At 57.1% G+C, this 17,013-nt stretch overlaps 1 protein-coding gene across 2 annotated transcripts; it reads left to right on the top strand.

Moving 5' to 3' along the window:
• Positions 1-11,830: 11,830 nt before the first annotated feature.
• RGS4 (regulator of G protein signaling 4) lies at positions 11,831-16,440 on the top strand. Of its 2 annotated transcripts, XM_008153091.3 has the most exons (5): positions 11,831-11,986; positions 14,844-14,948; positions 15,194-15,255; positions 15,652-15,818; positions 16,121-16,440. In XM_008153091.3, exons 1-5 carry the CDS (start codon positions 11,943-11,945, stop codon positions 16,358-16,360), a joined length of 618 nt encoding a protein of 205 aa, XP_008151313.2. In that variant the 5' UTR covers positions 11,831-11,942; the 3' UTR covers positions 16,361-16,440. The 2 variants fall into 2 exon arrangements, with proteins under 2 accessions (XP_008151313.2, XP_008151314.1); XM_008153092.3 differs by lacking the exon at positions 15,652-15,818 and having other exon boundaries at positions 16,121-16,191.
• The last annotated feature ends 573 nt before the right edge of the window (positions 16,441-17,013 follow it).

The raw sequence follows: 17,013 nt of genomic DNA, 5'->3' as shown, positions 1-17,013 counted from the left end.
GCAGCGGGAACAGGGTCGGGAGAGGTGGGACCTGGCAGAGGGCAGCCTGTACTCCCCACATGGCCGGGGCGGCTGTGAGCGCTCCTGATGGCCCACAGGCGCTGCTTCAGCTCGGCCTGCAGGCTCCGCTTGGCCCTGTTCACAGAAGTGCAGGCACCACCTGCATGCCACACCCCACTTCCGTCAGTCCCACCGGCCCTGAGGCGCCTTCCCAGAGCTGTTTCTGGGAACATCCTGCCCTCGGAGCGTGCCTGGTTCCTGAGGAGGCGGGCGGCACTGCAGGCAACATTTGGTGGCCATCATTCTGCCTACCACAGTCTGAGTCAGAAAGAATAAAGTGAAAAGGGACAACAGCTACAAACATGTAAATCTGGAAGGCGGGTGAATGTGGTCCGTGCCTTAGCAGCCTGAGGACATTGCCCCTGAAGTGAACCCTAAGCCTGGAGTGAGAAAAGCAAAGGGGCACCAGGGGTTACCCCACAAAACCCCCAAAGGTGCTGTGTTAATGAACTAAGTCCCCCTGGAAATGGGAGCAAAGCTGGGGCCCAAAACAAGAGGATTGGTCTACAAAGGGCTCTAATCCTCCGATTTCCTTCCCACTCCGCACAGCTGGGAAGCTGCTCCGCCCCCGCCCCAACAAAGACAGAAGGTTCAATGTCCTGAGAGGATAAAACAGGTCTCTGAACCCAGGACACAGCAGGATAACTGGGAAGGGCAGCCCTGGGACCCACCAGCGGCTCATTTGACTGCTCCTTCCCGAGTGCGGGAAGCCCCGCCTCCCGTCCCATCACCTGGGGCCCCCTCCCCTCCGGCTCCCAGACAGTGACGTCAGGGCTAACGTCTCCAGACAGGACACTCCAGAATTTATTCCCTGCAATCTCTGACTGTATTAACAAGTATTTTGTTCCTGTTGTTTCATTTCCTGTTTGTTTTCGTTTTCTTCTCCCTGCTTACTGTTTTCTCCAAATTGTTTGTGTGTTTTTTCTGTTTGTATTAGTTCTCTTTCAGAGTCCAACTCACCAAGAAAAGAATGCCTAGATAGGTTGGCTTCAGAGATTTCCCAACGAGACAGCCCAACCCCAACTCTCTGTATTGAGCCCCTGAGTCAACCCGCCCCGCCCCCTGCACTCCCGCCCTCCTCCCGCATAGGGCTACTCAGCAGCTTGCTTTCATAAACCGTTTTTTTTATATTCTTTAAGCAATTATAGGAAAATGCAAAGGTCTTAAGTGGTAGCATACTGGCTCCTGACAATTGTATACACCTGCGCAACCCATACCTCACTCAAGATACAGCACATTTCCATCTCCCCAGAAAGTTCCATCATGCCCCAGTCAACACCTCCCTGACCACAGAGGCAACCACTGTGCTATTCAATCTCTTAGACATGAGCAGATACCCAGGGGTCATCAATATTTGAGAAAAACCTCTAATATAACAAAAAACAAACAGAATTTTGAGGAAACAATATGCAGGGGGGAAAACTTAAAAACAAAGCTATTATTACTATATTCAGACTTAGGAAAATATATGGCAAAGGTGAAATAAAAATTAGATGCTGTTTTGTTTTGTTTTTGGTGGGCGGGAAACGCTCTGAGAATGAACAAAACAAAACAAAAAAGTTCTTAGACTTAGATAATATCCTAGCAGAAATGCAAACTTACCTAAAAGGGGTCAGCAGCCCTGACTGGTGTGGTTCAGTTGGTTAGGCATCATACCCTGCACCAGGAGGTTGCCAGATTCCCAGTCAGGGCACATGCCCCGGTTGTGGGCCTATGTCTCTCTCTCTCTCTCTCTCTCTCTCTCTCTCTCTCTCTCTCTCTCCCTCCCTCTCCCTCTCTCCCTTCCATCCCCTTTCTCTCTCTCTCTAAAAATCAATAAACTATTCTTTACAATAAAATAAAATAAAATAAAATAAAATAAAATAGGTCATCAAACTACAGCCTGCAGGCCAAATCCAGCTCCACCTGCTTTTTAAATAAAGTTTTATTGGAACACAGCTACACTCATTTGGTTTTATTTTTAAATCTTTATTGTTGAGAATATTACAATGTCTCCTTTTTCCCTTCCATTGTCCCCTCTACCCCCAGTTCCTGCCCTGCCCCAGGCCTTCACCACCCTATTGTCTGTATCCATAGGTAATGCATATCCTATCTAATAAAAGAATAATATGCAAATTGACTGTCACTCCAACACACAAGATGGCGGCCCCCATGTGGTCAAAGATGGCTGCCTCCATGTGGACACAAAATGGCCGCCACAAGATGGCCAGCAGGGGAGGGCAGTTGGGAGGGACCAGGCTTGCAAGGGAGGGCAGTTGTGGGTGATCAGGCCAGCAGGAGAGGGAAGTTGGGGGCAACTGGGCCTGCAGGGAAGGGCAGTTGGGGGGGACCCAGGCCTGCAGGGATGGCAGTTAGGGGTGGCCAGGCCTGCAGGGGAGGGCAGTTAGGGGCAATCAGGCTGGCAGGGGAGCAGTTAGGCATCAATCAGGCTGGCAGGGGAGTGGTTAGGGGGTGATCAGGCTGGCAGGCAGAAGCGGTTAGGGGCAATCAGGAAGGCAGGCAGGCAAGCAGTTGGGAGCCAGCAGTCCTGGATTGTGAGAGGGATGCCAGATTGGAGAGGGTGCAGGCTGGGCTGAGGGACACACACCCTCGTGCATAAATTTCGTGCACTGGGCCTCTAGTTTGAATAATAAAAGGCTAATATGCAAATGGTCATTATGTGTGATCAGCAGGAGGCTTTGTCCCCTGACAGCGGGGCTTGACGGGGGGGGCATGTGAGGCTGCATCCTGCATCCCCTGCCCAGTGGAGCTTGATGGGGGTGGGGCCGGCTGGGTCTGGATCTAGCCCAATGGGGTGGGTCCAGCCAGGTCTGGGTCTCATGTGATTTTGAGGTGCTGTGGATGGGCAGGGACTTGACTCTAGGTCCCATAGTGCACCCGAGACTCTGACAGGAGGTAGATTTTCATATACATTTTACTAATTTTCTTTCATCTCTGCCACTTCTATTATAGAGAAAGGGCAAATAGCAATATTAAAGTATTTCCTCTAATTAATCCCCCTTTAATGTGCACGAATTCCATGCACCAGGCCACTAGTCTTTGTATAAAGAGGCTGCTGCTGGGTTTCTCTCTGGTTCTCATGCCTGGGCGCCTCCAGGTCTCTTTTCAAGAGAGAACCTGCCACATGGAGGGTGGGTAGGTGATGGCCTCCAGCTGCTACCTGCAGGGTGGGCCCCATGCTCACTGGACAGCAACACTCCACAGTGCACTGTTCTAGGTGGCGGAATGGCACCAGGTGTGGGACCAGGGGCTCAGAGCGGACCTGGGTTCAGTGACCTCGGTACTTGGGTTCGGGCCAGGAAAGAACTCAGAGCCAGGACTCAAACCATTAGAGAACATGTATGAAGAAAGTCACAGAGGTGGAAGGAGTAGTTCATAGAAGCAAAGGGCTTAGGGAACAAGTTACAGAGGCAAAGGAAGGCCCTGGGAGCTTAGAAGTGAGGAGGGTAAAGATGGTGGCCCTGAGGGTCTAAGGATGGAGGCGTTAGGGGAGGCCCCGGGAGGAGCTCCAGGGAAGATCCAGCAGCTTCCAGGTGTGTCTTTTCGGGGTGTGGTCTCCAGGCTGAGTGGCCAGCGCCAGGTTAGGGTCATTGTCTAATGCAGCTGGTCCCGAGACAAAAACTGGTCTGGTTTTGCTGCTTTCCTGGGCCTGGAGCTGAAATACAACCAAGGCCTCGATGTTATCTCTAGGGAGGAAAGGTCACCCTGGGGGCGAGGTCCCACCCTACCTTTGTCCTTTACTAGGCATCCAGGGCTTTCCACCCCGGGACCTTCTGTGCCTGGCCCACCTTGCTTGCTCTGCGCGTGTCTGTCTAGCTGCCTCCCGCGTCACCAGGAGCACAGCGGCAGTTCCTGGGCAGACTGCTGATTGCCTAGCCTCCGTCAGGCCCCTCCTCTGTCCTTACCTGCAGCATTTCCTCTTATTTGGGGAGCACTGTGCCCAACAAAAGCTCGAATACCTCCGTCTTCGCCCAAGGTCATTTTGTGGTTGGAGCTCCAGGAACACTCACTCTGCAAGGCGATGTCTGGCCTGGCCTTCCCGCCTTTCTCCCCGCCCCCTCTCACGCTTTATGGGGTTTAGATGCCCTGCCTGGACCGAAGCCACCCCAGGGACCAGGAGGCAGCCTGGAGCAGGAGGGCACCTGCTGGGCACACAGAGCCAGCTCGCGCGGCTGCGGTCGGCTCTGGCCCACCAGCTCCACAGTTCTCCTACAGGAGAGAAAGTCGAACGCCGTCTTGTCGAAGCCACTGCTACTTCATATGCAGCAGGAATAAATTCTGATGCACACGGAACGCCATGAATATTGTGTCTTCAGATTTTAAACAAGGTTTAGGGAGAACTTTAGCATTAACATTACCAGCCACCCTTAGTTCTCGCAGCAACGGGGCCCGTTTTCCTCTTACAGATGAGGACATGCAGCTCAGGGACCAGCTGTCATGAGCAAGGACGGGGACCAGCCGGCGGAAGCCAGAGGAGCCTGGTCCCAAGCCCTCCTCTCCTTAGGGGGCAGGGCAGCAGGGACATGCTCACCTGCAACCCGGCCCCATTGCCTCCTCCCGGGACCAAACCATGACCACCTGCACCCCTGGCCTCCCTCCTGTGTGGCCCACTGGCCAGGGCCTCCGCGGCCTCTTCAGAGTGTCACCCTCTGAGCTCGGGCCTTGCTGTGGAGGCTCCTGTGGAGGCTCGTGTCCCTGGGCCCTGGGTGGCCACAGGTGTGTGGCCTCGGGACCTCTTCATTGTCTTAAAAATTATCAGAAGCTTCAAAGGGCTGTTGTTTGTGGAGATAATTTATATTTATCACTTTAGAAATTAAAACAAAAAAAACCTTTAAAAATATTTTAAAATAACAATTAAAAACCCATTACTCTTAATATAAATAACATTTTCAATGAAAATACTATATTTTTCAAAACATAAAGTTACGGCCTGGCTGGCGTGGCTCAGTGGTTGAGTGTCAACCTATCAACCAGGAGATCATGGTTCGATTCCTGCCCAGGTTGCGAGCTTGACCCCCAGTGGGGGGCGTCCAGGAGGCAGCCAGTCAATGATCCTCTCTCATCATTGATGTTTCTATCTCTCCCTCTCCCTTCCTTTCTGAAATCAATAAAAAATATTTTAGAATTAGGGAGAAGAACGGTGTTCTTTTTACATTGTTTCCATTTTTTTCACAGTCCCTGATTTAAAAGAAGACAGCTGGATTCTCCCATCTGCTTCAGACCTGGCAGCGTGATTGGCAGACCCACCAGATAGTAGATTCCCCCCCCCCCCCCCACCCCCGTTGTAACACTTAAAAGGCTCCAGACATTGCCCCACGTCTGGGGAGGGCAAAGCCACCCTGGTGGAGAGTCGCTGGTCTAGGTGGACAGAGACGGGTGACAGAGCCAGCAGGAGCCGGAAGTGGGCAGGGCCACGCCGTGCCCTCCGCCCTGAGTCCGGGTGCCCTCCTGGCTCCGGCAGCCCAGCTCCGAAGTGGCCCTGCGCCCACTAGTGCGTCAGATTTGTGGTCGCCTCCGCGTCTCCTGTCTCGTCTGCTGGCTGAGGGGATGGGCCAGAGGAAACATCCAGAGGGCCCGACGCAAGGCCTGGCGTGGGGTTCTCGGTGAAATGAGTTCTTTCCCCTTTTCTGTTGTGCTGGGGGCAGGGAGGAGGCCGGACGGGCCGCCCTGGCCGCTGTCTCTGGGCGGGCCGGGGTGGGCGGGAGGGGCCAGGCATTAGGAACAGGAGGGAAAGAGGGCAGGACGCCGTGGGAGCGACAGCCTGAGTCAGAGGGATGAGCAAGCGGCACGGAGGTGCATGAATTTAACTGAGGACGGAAAGCGAGGCATGAGCGCCGCTTCGGAGCCCGTGCTCAGGGCTCTGACAAGCCTGGCGGAGGCAGCACGCCTGCAGCCTCGCCACCTCACCCGCCCCATCTGCACGCGGGGAGCCTCCCACGTGGTGCCGTCTGCTAACGGAGCTTTGGGGGCAGGTGTGTGCCTCCATGGCACCCACACACCACATACACATGTACACACTCACACGTACACACGCACGCACAAATACACTACACACACCACATATGCACACCACACAGACTCACGCACATGCATACACCTACAAACACACTGCATATGCCACACACATGCAGACATGCACACACCATGCATACTACACACATGCTCACACCACATGCACACACAGCACATTCACACACACCTATTTGCACACCACACACATGCACACACACACACACACACACACACACAACATGCACACTTTCCCCCAGGGGAGAATTGCTATATTAGGCCTCTCCTGTGAGCCTGAGACACACAAAGCGGTAATCGCTGGCAATGACTGCCTGGAGCTACACGGACTCGATGCTCTACTTACCTAATTACTCTGCCCTTGAGATATTTTTGTTTAAAGCCACCAGAAGAGTGTTGCCATAGCAACCTGCTGTGGGCTGCTGCTGGGTATCTGAGTGGGTTGAAGCACCATTGCTCATCCTCAGTGCTTCGCGGCACCATCGCCGCCAGCCGCCTGCGTTTCCCACGTGCTTCCTGGGAAGCGGAACAAGCTGACGGCCGCAGTCGGCCCTGCCTGCTGCAGAGCGGCCCCGTCTCGGAGCAGCCGCGGTTGCTGGAGGACTGGACTTGGGGTCAGAAGCCCTGGACCCGGCGTTACCAGTGATTACTTATTGGCAATGGCCTCCAGGCTGCCTGGGGCAGCGGTGGAGCAGGTGCTGGCAGCTGGGGACACAGGGCCTGTTCCGACCCAGCCCAGGCCCGTCCGCACGGCTCCAACCCCACGGGGTCCCACCTGAGCCTCTGCAGGAGCCACTCCTTCCTCCCCCAGTTAATCCGCAGAGGGAATTCCGATCTGGAAAGTAGAGTTCCTGTAGAATAAGATGGTCCCCCGCTGGGATGAATAACCCAGCAGTAATGAACCTCCTTTTCAAAGATTTCTAGAAGCAAACTCACCCCCGTTTTCCCCGAAGGGAAAAGTAAGGTGCATTTATTTCCTTGGTCAAAATGAGAACTAATCTTGGAAACTGAGGACACACTGCTGGTGTCTGAGGCTGCCTCACAGTTCGGGGGCGGGGCCGGGAGGTTCTCGGTTAGGGGCTGTCTGGGGCAGAGACAGGAGACAGGGTCCAGGGAGCCGCGAGGAAAGCGGGAGTAGGGACATTTCTCCCACGTCCACACTTTCTCCTGAAACCCCACCTCTCATCAGCACAAACGACACACACAAACCTGGAACGCACGCTCCCGCCTCCAGGCTGGGCAGACACGGACCTCAGGCGAGGCCTGACCCGAAACTCAGGGTGGCACCAGGTCTGAGGCGAGGCCCCCACCTGCCCTCCTGCCCTCCCCTCCCCCGTCTAACCTCCCTCTGGGCCCATTGGGACCACAACCCTGTCCCGCTGCCCTCACACCTGACCGGACGCTCCGCCTGCACTTTTCACTCCATCGGCGGAAGTGTGGTTCACCATAACCGCGCCCTGCTCCCCAGTGACCTGAACTGGCTTCAGGCCACTCCTCTCTGCCACTCCTCTCTCCTCTCCCCAGCTCCACAGTCACACTCTCTATCTCCACGGGCTCCGGGCGTGCACGCGGATCCTGTCTCCACTGATTAGTAGACCTGCAGCCTCAGGTAGATGACTTAAGGCCTGTACGTCTCCTTGGTGAAATGGGATCAGTGCAGGCCCTTCTTTCAGGGTGAATTGTGAAGCTCCAGTGAGTTATTAATGCCAAGTGCTGAAGCCAGGGGCCTGCACACTCAGTGCCGGGACTCGCTCCACCAGCGTGCCCGGCAGCGCTTCTCTCCTCTGAACACACCACTGTGTCCCCACTCCCGCCAGCAGGTCCTCTGTGAGCACAGCTCCACATTCCGAAGGCTGTGCTTCTCCCCTGTCCTCTGCGCCTTCCTCGAGGTGCGTATGAATGAGTTTATAGTGACGTCAGCCAACCAAGTGCTTTGTCGTTCGGAGGCCTTTCCCCGTGCGTGTGAGCTCCGGGAGGCACCGGCCATCTCTGACTCATGTTTGGTCACCAGAGCCTCCTAGAATGCAGAGTACATAGTGCCTAATCCATATTGATAGATAAACATCCACGCAACACAGACGCTGGGCCAACCGCTGGCTCTGCTGACTGGCCTGCCTGCTCCCCGGCCCCTCACTCGCCTCCCACCCAGCCTCACAGCCAGATGCCCAGCTCGTGCCCAGCACCTGCTCTGTCTCTTTGGTGGGTTTCCACTCCACTGAGAAGGGCCAGCCTCCGGACCATGGCCTCCAGGTCTTGCAGGTCCTTTGGAGGCTGTGTCATCTCCCTGTGCTCAGGTCTCCAGCTGTCCCACCCCTCCTGCTCTGCCCCGATTGGATCAAGGCACTTTCACTGGCTCCCGCCACTATTTGGAATGTTATTTCCTACTAGAGACCCGCTGCACGAAGAGATTCCTGCAATAGGCCTTCCTTCCCTTGGCTTCCAGCACCGGTTTTTCTCCGGCACCCAGGACCCAGGCCTTCGCTCCGGCCGGAGTCTGCCGTCTTTGTCTTCGCTGCAGACTCCGGAGTCTGCAGTCTTGTCTTCGCTGTGGCACTCTATTCCTGTAGATCACTTCGCCCCCCGCCCTCCCTCTCCTAGCAGGCTTCCTGCCCCGCCTGGCCACTTGGTGCCTGGAGCAGCTGGGTGGCTGCCATCTTTGGCCTTCTAATTTGCATACTCACTCCGATTGGCTGTGGGCATAGTGGAGGTACAGTCAATTTACATGTTTGTCTATTATTAGGTAAGATGCTCCTCCCACTGCTCCTTACTGCACATCCATCCAATCCCAGGGCTGACACCACTCTTCCTCTCTGTCCGCCTCTCCTACCACCTCAGCTCCAGGAGCCCCTGTCATCCACTTACCTTGTCCCATCACTTGCGGATTTCCTTGAGGGCCTGGGCCCAGATCTGGAATTACTTATCTGTTTCTGACCCATCCCCCTGGGGTGACCCCACCAGGGTGGGCTCAGTCTGCTTGCTCCCCATACTCCCCGCACCTGCCACAGCGTAGGTGCTCCGAAGACATGTCTGAAGGAATAAATAATAATTAGATAATGCTTTGTGTGTGTCAGAGAGAGGGTGGGAATATTGTCGTATCATGCTGGACTAGTCTCTGCCTCCTCAAACAGTCGGGTCCCAGAGTGAAAGCTACGCCACCGTATGGAAAGCTTCCTGGATGTTCTGGAAAGTATGAAAGTAGGATGCTCTGGCAGGGGCTCATTCGCATTGTCCCATACACCAAAGGTTGTGGGTTCGATTCTTGGTCAGGGCACATACCTAGGTTGCGGGTTTGAGTGCATATGGAAGGCAGCTGATTAATGTTTCTCATATTGATGTCTCTCTTCCTTCCTCTCTCTAAAAATAAATAAATAAATCAAAACATATCCTTGGGGAGGATTAAAAATGCCTAATTAAAGAAGTAATTAAAGAAGTGAAGGTGACACGCGTGGACGGGTGAGCAGAGTGCTGGCTTCTGTGACCCGGCAGTGAATGTCGCAGCCACTTGGCTCTCCGGGAGAAAGGCTTGTCCTCGGTGAAGGGAGCGCACAGAATGAATACTGTGTGGTCATCCACCATGTTTAACCCACCATCACACCCTGCCGGGCCCTCTACGGAAGCGGCTCTGTTAGAAGCTGTGACCTTGGCAAGTCATGTCCCCTGCCCATTCCTTTCTGCTGAAATGAGGATGTTGTCTGGATCATTTAGACCCCATTCGGCCCGTCTGTTGGAGCTATTCATACCTGACTTAGGGCGAATCAGGCTTTCCCTTGATCTCTGTGCAAGATGTCAAGTTCTTGCTGGGTCTTCATCCATGTGCCTCAAATCTAATGACGTCAATGATCACTCTCTGGGTGACCTTCTCTCCTTTTAATTTTTTTTTTATCCTCACCTGAGCATGTTTATTAATTCTAGAGAGAGGGGGAGGGAAAGAGAGAAACAAAACAAACATCGATGTAGGAGAGAAACATTGGTTGTCTCCCATACGTGCTCGACTAGGAATCGAACCCCAAACCTATGTGCCCTGACCAGGAATCAAACCTGCGACCGTTCAGTATATAGGATGACATTCCAATCAACGGAGCCACCAGCCAGGGCCCTTCTCTCCCTTGTAATGGTCTCTCCTCTTTGATACCATTTCTGAGCGGCTTGCCCTCTAGCTTGGTGATCTCTGCTATTTTTCATGGCACTGTCACCCTTTCTGCAATGCCACCAGAGAAGCAATGTGCTCCATGTGGCCCCTCACGGACAGGTTGCCCCGTAACTAACCTGATAAATGATATTTTACCTTCATGGGAGGCTTTTCCGACATTGTAAATGCATCTTCTGGCAGTTATGGCCCCTCCACCTGCCTACATTTCTCAGCCATCTCCTGCTGTGCTTGCCGTGGCCAGGTGAGGTGGGGTCCCTGTGGGTGTCTGGGTCTCAGATGTGGCGGAGATGAGTCTTACCACGTTGCCTTCACATCTCACTGGCACCCATCCCTTCTTCATCTTCTTCCCCTAATCACTAGATGTCTCCGCTTTTGTTTTGTCTTGTTAATCCTCACCTGAGGATATTTTTCCACTGGTTTTAGGGAGAGGAGAGGAGAGAGGAAAGACAGAGAGAAACATCGATGTGAGAGAAACACATTGATTGTTTGCCTCTGGCACAAGCCCCGACTAGGACCCTTGACCGGAATCTAACCCGGGACCCTCTGGCCCGCAGGCCGATGCTCTATCCCCTGTGCCAAACCGGCCAGGGCTATCTCTACTTACTCGCAAAGTGCAGCTCATGTGTCCTATGTCCAGGAGCCTGTCTACTTCAGAAAGCTGCCAGGGCAGACACAGAGACGAACGTCTCCTCGCCTCACAGCTCTGCTGCGTGGAGCAGACCCGGCGGCATCGGGCTGGACTGTTGAGCAGCAGTCCATCCTGCTGTAGACAACCCCAGGTTGTCCGCGTGCTCAGAAGCACCTGGGGTCAAATCGCCCGTGCTCACTCTGAAGACTGTGCTATGCACGGAAACACACACTTTTCTCTCTTTGTCTTTCTCTCTCAATAGTTTGAAATTCAGTTTGGAGACTTAGAATGCATAGACATTAGGATATAAGCCATTTATATTTGCTAATCTCCTCCCTCCTCAGGCTGCTGCAGCTCTTTGCTGGAGGCAGAGAAGTTGTCACTGCTGGGCTGAATTCTGTCCTGAGCGAGAGTTTTAGAAGAGAATCCACAGCCAGGCGGAGCAGCTGGGGCCAGCCTGCAGCTGCCCTCCCAGCCCTGTGTGGCCATGGCCACCTTCCGGCCACCTTTGCAGACCCCAGCCTGGAAACAGGAAGGTGAGAGCTGGGACCATGGGGTCCGCTACTTCTAATCCAAAAAAATGGAAGGTGAGTCAGCCCCAGCTAACCAGAGTCCTGCTGGGACTCTCCTTGTGGGGGCAACTGCCCTTGGCATTGTTTTTACAGAAAATGAGGGAACCCCACGGTCTGCAGCAACACAGAGGTGCCCTTTTCCCTTTTCTAGGAATTCAGAGCCTCGGACGTGGGTAGAGGCTTGGAGGAACTGTTTTCTGTGCATCTGCTGTGCAAGAGGCTTTCCTGCGGGTTCGCCCTGCGCGGTGGAAGCCGAGTCCCGCCTCCTAATCTCTGCGGAGGCTGCAGAGGCCCAAGCGGGGGTGTCACAGCAACGCTGATTGGCCGCAGCGGCATTGTTACAGCGCCGCTGATTGGCTGCCTGGCGGTGGCTGGGCTTTAAATGAGACCCGCAGGCTGCGGAGGGAGCGGGGATCCTGAAAGCATCTTCAGGACCGACCAGGCTAGAGCGCTGCGCACCCAGCCCCTCCCGTCTCCTTCCCGCCTGCGAACTCCAGCAGCGAAGATGTGCAAAGGGCTGGCAGGGCTGCCTGCTTCCTGCTTGAGGAGGTAAGACGACCGGCAGCCGACCCTGTCACACGTGCTGTTACACAGCCTGCTGTGGGCCAGTTCTTTGGGGTTAGGATCCCTGTGGTCAGTGGGGCATCGCGCCCCGCTTTCCTCCAAGATGAGCTAGAAACGGTGACTGAAGAAGTGAGTGCTCCCCGATTTGGGCACCTCGGTGTTGCTGAGCTTGGCCTTGGTTTTGAGGACTGAACCTCTGGCCAGGTCAGCTGGCAGTAAGCAGGAGGTGAGGTGTTGGACGACCCGCTGGTCCACCGTATCTCAGCTGTGATGGATGCTGTGGAGCGCCGCGGGGCTGGCAGAGGGCAGACACCCTAGGTCTTGTTTGGGGGAAGACACCCCAGGGTGCGGTGCGGCACCTCCTGGGCAGGCACTGTGCTGTGTGGGCTGAGGACCCGGCACCGCTGGGTTCCATGAGCAAATGTGACAGTGAACTGCCAGCTGCGGACCACACCCCCGGCGTGCGGGTGGTCACACGTATTGGTCATCACAGGGCTCAGGGCTCTGCGGAAGTCTCACCCTACAAACACGGTTTTACCAGGTAGTGTGTCTTTAAAAAGATGTAAGGAAATGTTTCCAGAGAATGCTTCTAGACTAGCCAGCTGAAGTAAAACGAAACCCCGTGTTACATGAGCCAATCTCACCGTGAAGGGCAGGAAGCGTCTGTAGACAAAGCATCCTCTTCTCATCTCCCTGCAAACGGCAGCACCTTACGTTCAAGTTGGAAATCTCCCAGAAGGCACGTGTTCTGTGCATCCCAGGCGCGGACTTTCCGGGGCTGGGCCACTCAGGAGGAAGGAGGTCCCTGCTCCTGGGCTCCTGGGGTTTGACGGGAAGCAGGAGGGTCTGGCAGAGAGTGAGATAAGTGACCCCCCCACCCCCCACCCCCCACGATGTCTGACCCCAATGGAGCAAGACTCCAAGCTTCACCAGCTCATGGAAAATTGTGCAAAGCACGGGGGTGGGAGGCAGGTATGCTCGCAGAGGAAAGACTGCCGGAGCGCTGCCCCCCAGAGCAGCCGGGGTGGGAGGGACGGGTAACCCCTGCCAGAGGGTGAGCTGCTGGTCTGTCCTCTTCGGGAGCCATAGACCAGCTAGTCCAGCACTTCATTCCAGCTGTGCCTGGGCTCAAGGTCACACTGGTGTGTGTGTGTGTGTGTGTGTGTGTGTGTGCGCGCGTGCGGGGTGGGGTGCGGGCAGAGCAGATGCAGGTGTCCTAGCTCCGGTGAGCCACGGAGTCTTCATGGTTTTTATCCTCGTGGTGGCATGTGTTGGAGGCCAGGCATGCGGCCACCTCTGCATGAGGGGGCTGTGTGGTGATCGGTACCTGGCAGAGCTCAGCAGGCTGTTCTGGCGAATGCCGTCCACTTAGAGGGTCGCCTTAGCCTCAGTCCCACAGCCTCCTCGACGACCTCTTCTGTCTTTGCGGAGGAGCCTGCCCCGCGACCAGGTGGGGAGGCAGAGGAGGGAACAGTCCTGTGAGGGAGAGAGGCCACCGCTTAGGGGCAGCCCCAGAAGAGCAAGAGTTCCGTTTCCTGGGGAAACGCACCTGGACACGCCGCTGACAGAATGGCCGTGAAATGCAGCTCCTCACCCGTGGCCTTGCTCTCCTCCCTCTGATAGGAACATCGAGCCATGCACTTCTTTTCAAATGACACTTCTCTTATAAAGCGAGTTCTGGGCTTTTATAATAAAGGAGACACAGCAAAGGAATAATCCATATAACAAAAGCCTAAGTGACCATTACAGCGGAATGACCAGAACGACCAGTTGCTATGATGTGCACTGACCACCAGGGGGCAGATGCTCAATGCAGGAGCTGCCCCCTGGTGGTCAGTGTGCTCCCACAGGGGGAGCGCTGCTCAGTCAGTAGCCGGGCTCATGGCCAGCGAGCACAGCAGCGGTGGCGGGAGCCTCTCCCACCTCCATGGCAGCGCTAAGGAGCAGCGAGCCGAGCAGTAAGGGGCAGTGAGCAGGTGGGTGGTAAGGAGCGAGGGGTCCTGGACTGCGAGAGTGATGTCTGCCTGTTGGCTTAGGCAGGCCTAAGCTGGCAGGTGGACATCCCCCAAGGGGTTCTGGACTATGAGAGGGTGCAGGCCAGTCTGAGGGACCCCCCCTCCTCCCCCAGTGCATGAGTTTCGTGCACCAGGCCTCTAGTTAAAGAATAAGAAGGTTGAGCTGGAAGGTCTGTCTCTGAGTCCTGTCCCTGTGACATCGGCTGCCCCCCCCCCCCCCCCCCCGATGTGACTCTCGCTTGCTTCTTCGGGTTCTTTTGAACTCCCAGTGCCCTTTAGGGAGTAAAGTCCCTGCTGTGCAGAGAGCACAGGAAAGCGGTGCAGCTGAGGAGCTGGGGCTCACTGTCCAGCCTCTGCCAACCGCACACCTGGCGCGGCCCAGGCGCAGGGTGCCAGCCCCCCTCCCTGGGCTGGAATCGCAGGCCACCCTCCCCAGGTGCCTGTGCGTCCTGGGGCCAGCAGCCAGCGGTGGCAATAGCAACTGCTGTCCAGGAGGTGGCGCCACAGGAAGGGGCCCTGTCAGCCCCTGCAGCTTCCCAGTTCCTGCCTCTCCAAGATCAGCCAGGTTTTCAATGGGCTTCTGTTGAAGGTCACACCTTGTGCAACTGGTGAAAAGGCTGCTGGTGGTGGAGGGTCGGCCTCCCAGCACCTGGGAAGGAAGGGTCCTGCTATCTGGGTGCTCTCCTGGGTCCCAGGCAGGGGCATAGGGGCTCCTTGTCCTGGGAGTTTGCACACCTCCAGCTCCTCTTCCTAAGTGCGACTGGCTCTTGCAGCCAGGCGTCTTCTAAGGGAGCCCAGGACCACTAATACGTCCCCCTTCTGTACAGCGCAAAAGGTATGAAGCACCGGCTGGGGGCGCTGCTGCAGAAGTCGGACTCCTGGGAGCACGACTCCTCCCACAGCAGGAGAGACAAGCTGGTGGTCTGTCCGAGGTAAGGAAGGTTGGGGAGGGCCACCAGGGGCAGGAGGGGGGGGGAGGGGAGGGGGGGGAATCGCCTGCAGACAGGGCATGGTGGAACTGGGGAAGCCACGGCCCCAGTTAAGTAAGAATGTCCTGGGGGGCGGTGCTCTAACCAACAGCAGGCCGGCTCAGGCGGGAGGGAACTGTCTGCACTGTATTTAGGTCTTACCTTCCCCCCCGGTTTTGGATGGTGGCATTGAAACTCTTCTTCTCTAGGGTGAGCCAAGAGGAAGTCAAAAAGTGGGCTGAATCGCTGGAAAACCTGATCCGCCATGAATGTGAGTCTGACCACCCCCTCTGGGTTGGGGTCACGGCGCCCTGGATACACGCATCTCACACAACATACGACAGACTCAGGGGAGCCATCCTGTTAGGCGTGTGACCCCCGAGCTTGTCATCTGCAGTGGGTGGTTCATGCAGACATCGTGGGGAAAGCGTAGAGGAAAAAACTCCAAATATTAAGATTTCTTGCAGAATCAACTTCAGTTTCTGTTACCCAAACCCCATGAAGCAGGGTGTGCAGCTGGGATCCAATAGAAACAGATTAGGGTTACCTGGCCCCAAGTGACCCCACAAAAGCGGGGTGTGGGGGTGGCTCGAACCCTGCCCTATTCCCTCCAGCGCCTGGGCTTCGTCACCAGCGTGGTGACAGCTCGGCTCTTTCTCGGTCGCAGGCGGGCTGGCGGCGTTCAGGGCGTTCCTGCAGTCGGAGCACAGCGAGGAGAACATCGAGTTCTGGCTCCGCTGCGAGGAGTACAAGCTGACCCGGTCGCCCTCGCAGCTGCGCCCCAAGGCCATGGAGGTCTACGCGGAGTTCATCTCGGCCCAGGCGGCCCAGGAGGTGGGTGCTCGCAGCAGTCTGGTGGCGGCAGTTCCCTGGGGGTGGCATTCGGCCCTCGGCCCCGCAGGCCACTGAGTCCCAAAAGGAGGAGCCGTGGACCCACTTGCTATCAGCTTGGCATCCCACGTGGGTCGGCTGAGCAAGGCCCTTTGTCCGATGGCAGCGGGTGTTCTGATGGACCTCCCAGCACGTGGGCCAGAGAAGACCCGCCCTGCTCACATGTGCGGGGGGTGGGGGTGGGGGGGCCAGGTCCGCTCCCCGCCCTCCCGGTGCAGTGCTAACCGCCCGCCCCTGCCCCTCAGGTCAACCTGGACTCCGGCACCAGGGAGCAGACCCGCCGGAACCTGCTGGCGCCCACCGCCACCTGCTTTGACGAAGCCCAGAGGAAGATCTTCCACCTGATGGAGAAGGACTCCTACCGCCGCTTCCTCAAGTCTCGCTTCTACCTCGAGCTGGCCGACCCTGCTGGCCGTGTGTCTGAGAAGCAGAAAGGGACCAAGCGCCCGGCGGACTGCCCCTCTCTGGCCCCCCGGTGCGCCTAACCCTCGCCCGGCGGGCTGCCCCTCTCTGGCCCCCGGTGCGCCTAACCCTCGCCCGGCGGACTGCCCCTCTCTGGCCCCCCGGTGCGCCTAACCCTCGCCCGGCGGGCTGCCCCTCTCTGGCCCCCGGTGCGCCTAACCCTCGCCCGGCGGACTGCCCCTCTCTGGCCCCCCGGTGTGCCTAACCCTCGCCCGGCGGGCTGCCCCTCTCTGGCCCCCGGTGCGCCTAACCCTCGCCCGGCGGGCTGCCCCTCTCTGGCCCCCGGTGTGCCTAACCCTCGCCCGGCGGGCTGCCCCTCTCTGGCCCCCGGTGTGCCTAACCCTCGCCCGGCGGGCTGCCCCTCTCTGGCCCCCGGTGCGCCTAACCCTCGCCCAGCGGGCTGCCCCTCTCTGGCCCCCGGTGTGCCTAACCCTCGCCCGGCGGGCTGCCCCTCTCTGGCCCCCCGGTGCGCCTAACCCTCGCCCGGCGGGCTGCCCCTCTCTGGCCCCCCGGTGCGCCTAACCCTCGCCCAGCGGGCTGCCCCTCTCTGGCCCCCCGGTGCGCCTAACCCTCGCCCGGCGGGCTGCAAGGCCGGACTGCTCCGGGGACCCGCGGCCGCGGGCTGGTCGGCGGGCAGCAGGTGCCGCACCGCAGCCTAGCCAGCACTGCCTGCCCC

The sequence above is a fragment of the Eptesicus fuscus genome, chromosome 22, assembly GCF_027574615.1.
Source record: "Eptesicus fuscus isolate TK198812 chromosome 22, DD_ASM_mEF_20220401, whole genome shotgun sequence".
NCBI lineage: Eukaryota > Metazoa > Chordata > Mammalia > Chiroptera > Vespertilionidae > Eptesicus > Eptesicus fuscus.
The sequence above is the reverse complement of the archived record's forward strand: the minus strand, read 5'-3'. Positions and strand labels throughout refer to the sequence as shown.

Bases quoted from the DNA above. Each gene is read 5' to 3' on its own strand.
- RGS4 (XM_008153091.3), top strand. From the start codon at position 11,943: ATGTGCAAAGGGCTGGCAGGGCTGCCTGCTTCCTGCTTGAGGAG. The intron at 11,987-14,843 runs GTAAGACGACCG...CCTTCTGTACAG, and splicing joins CCTGCTTCCTGCTTGAGGAG to CGCAAAAGGTATGAAGCACC. The intron at 15,256-15,651 runs GTGAGTCTGACC...TCTCGGTCGCAG, and splicing joins AAACCTGATCCGCCATGAAT to GCGGGCTGGCGGCGTTCAGG.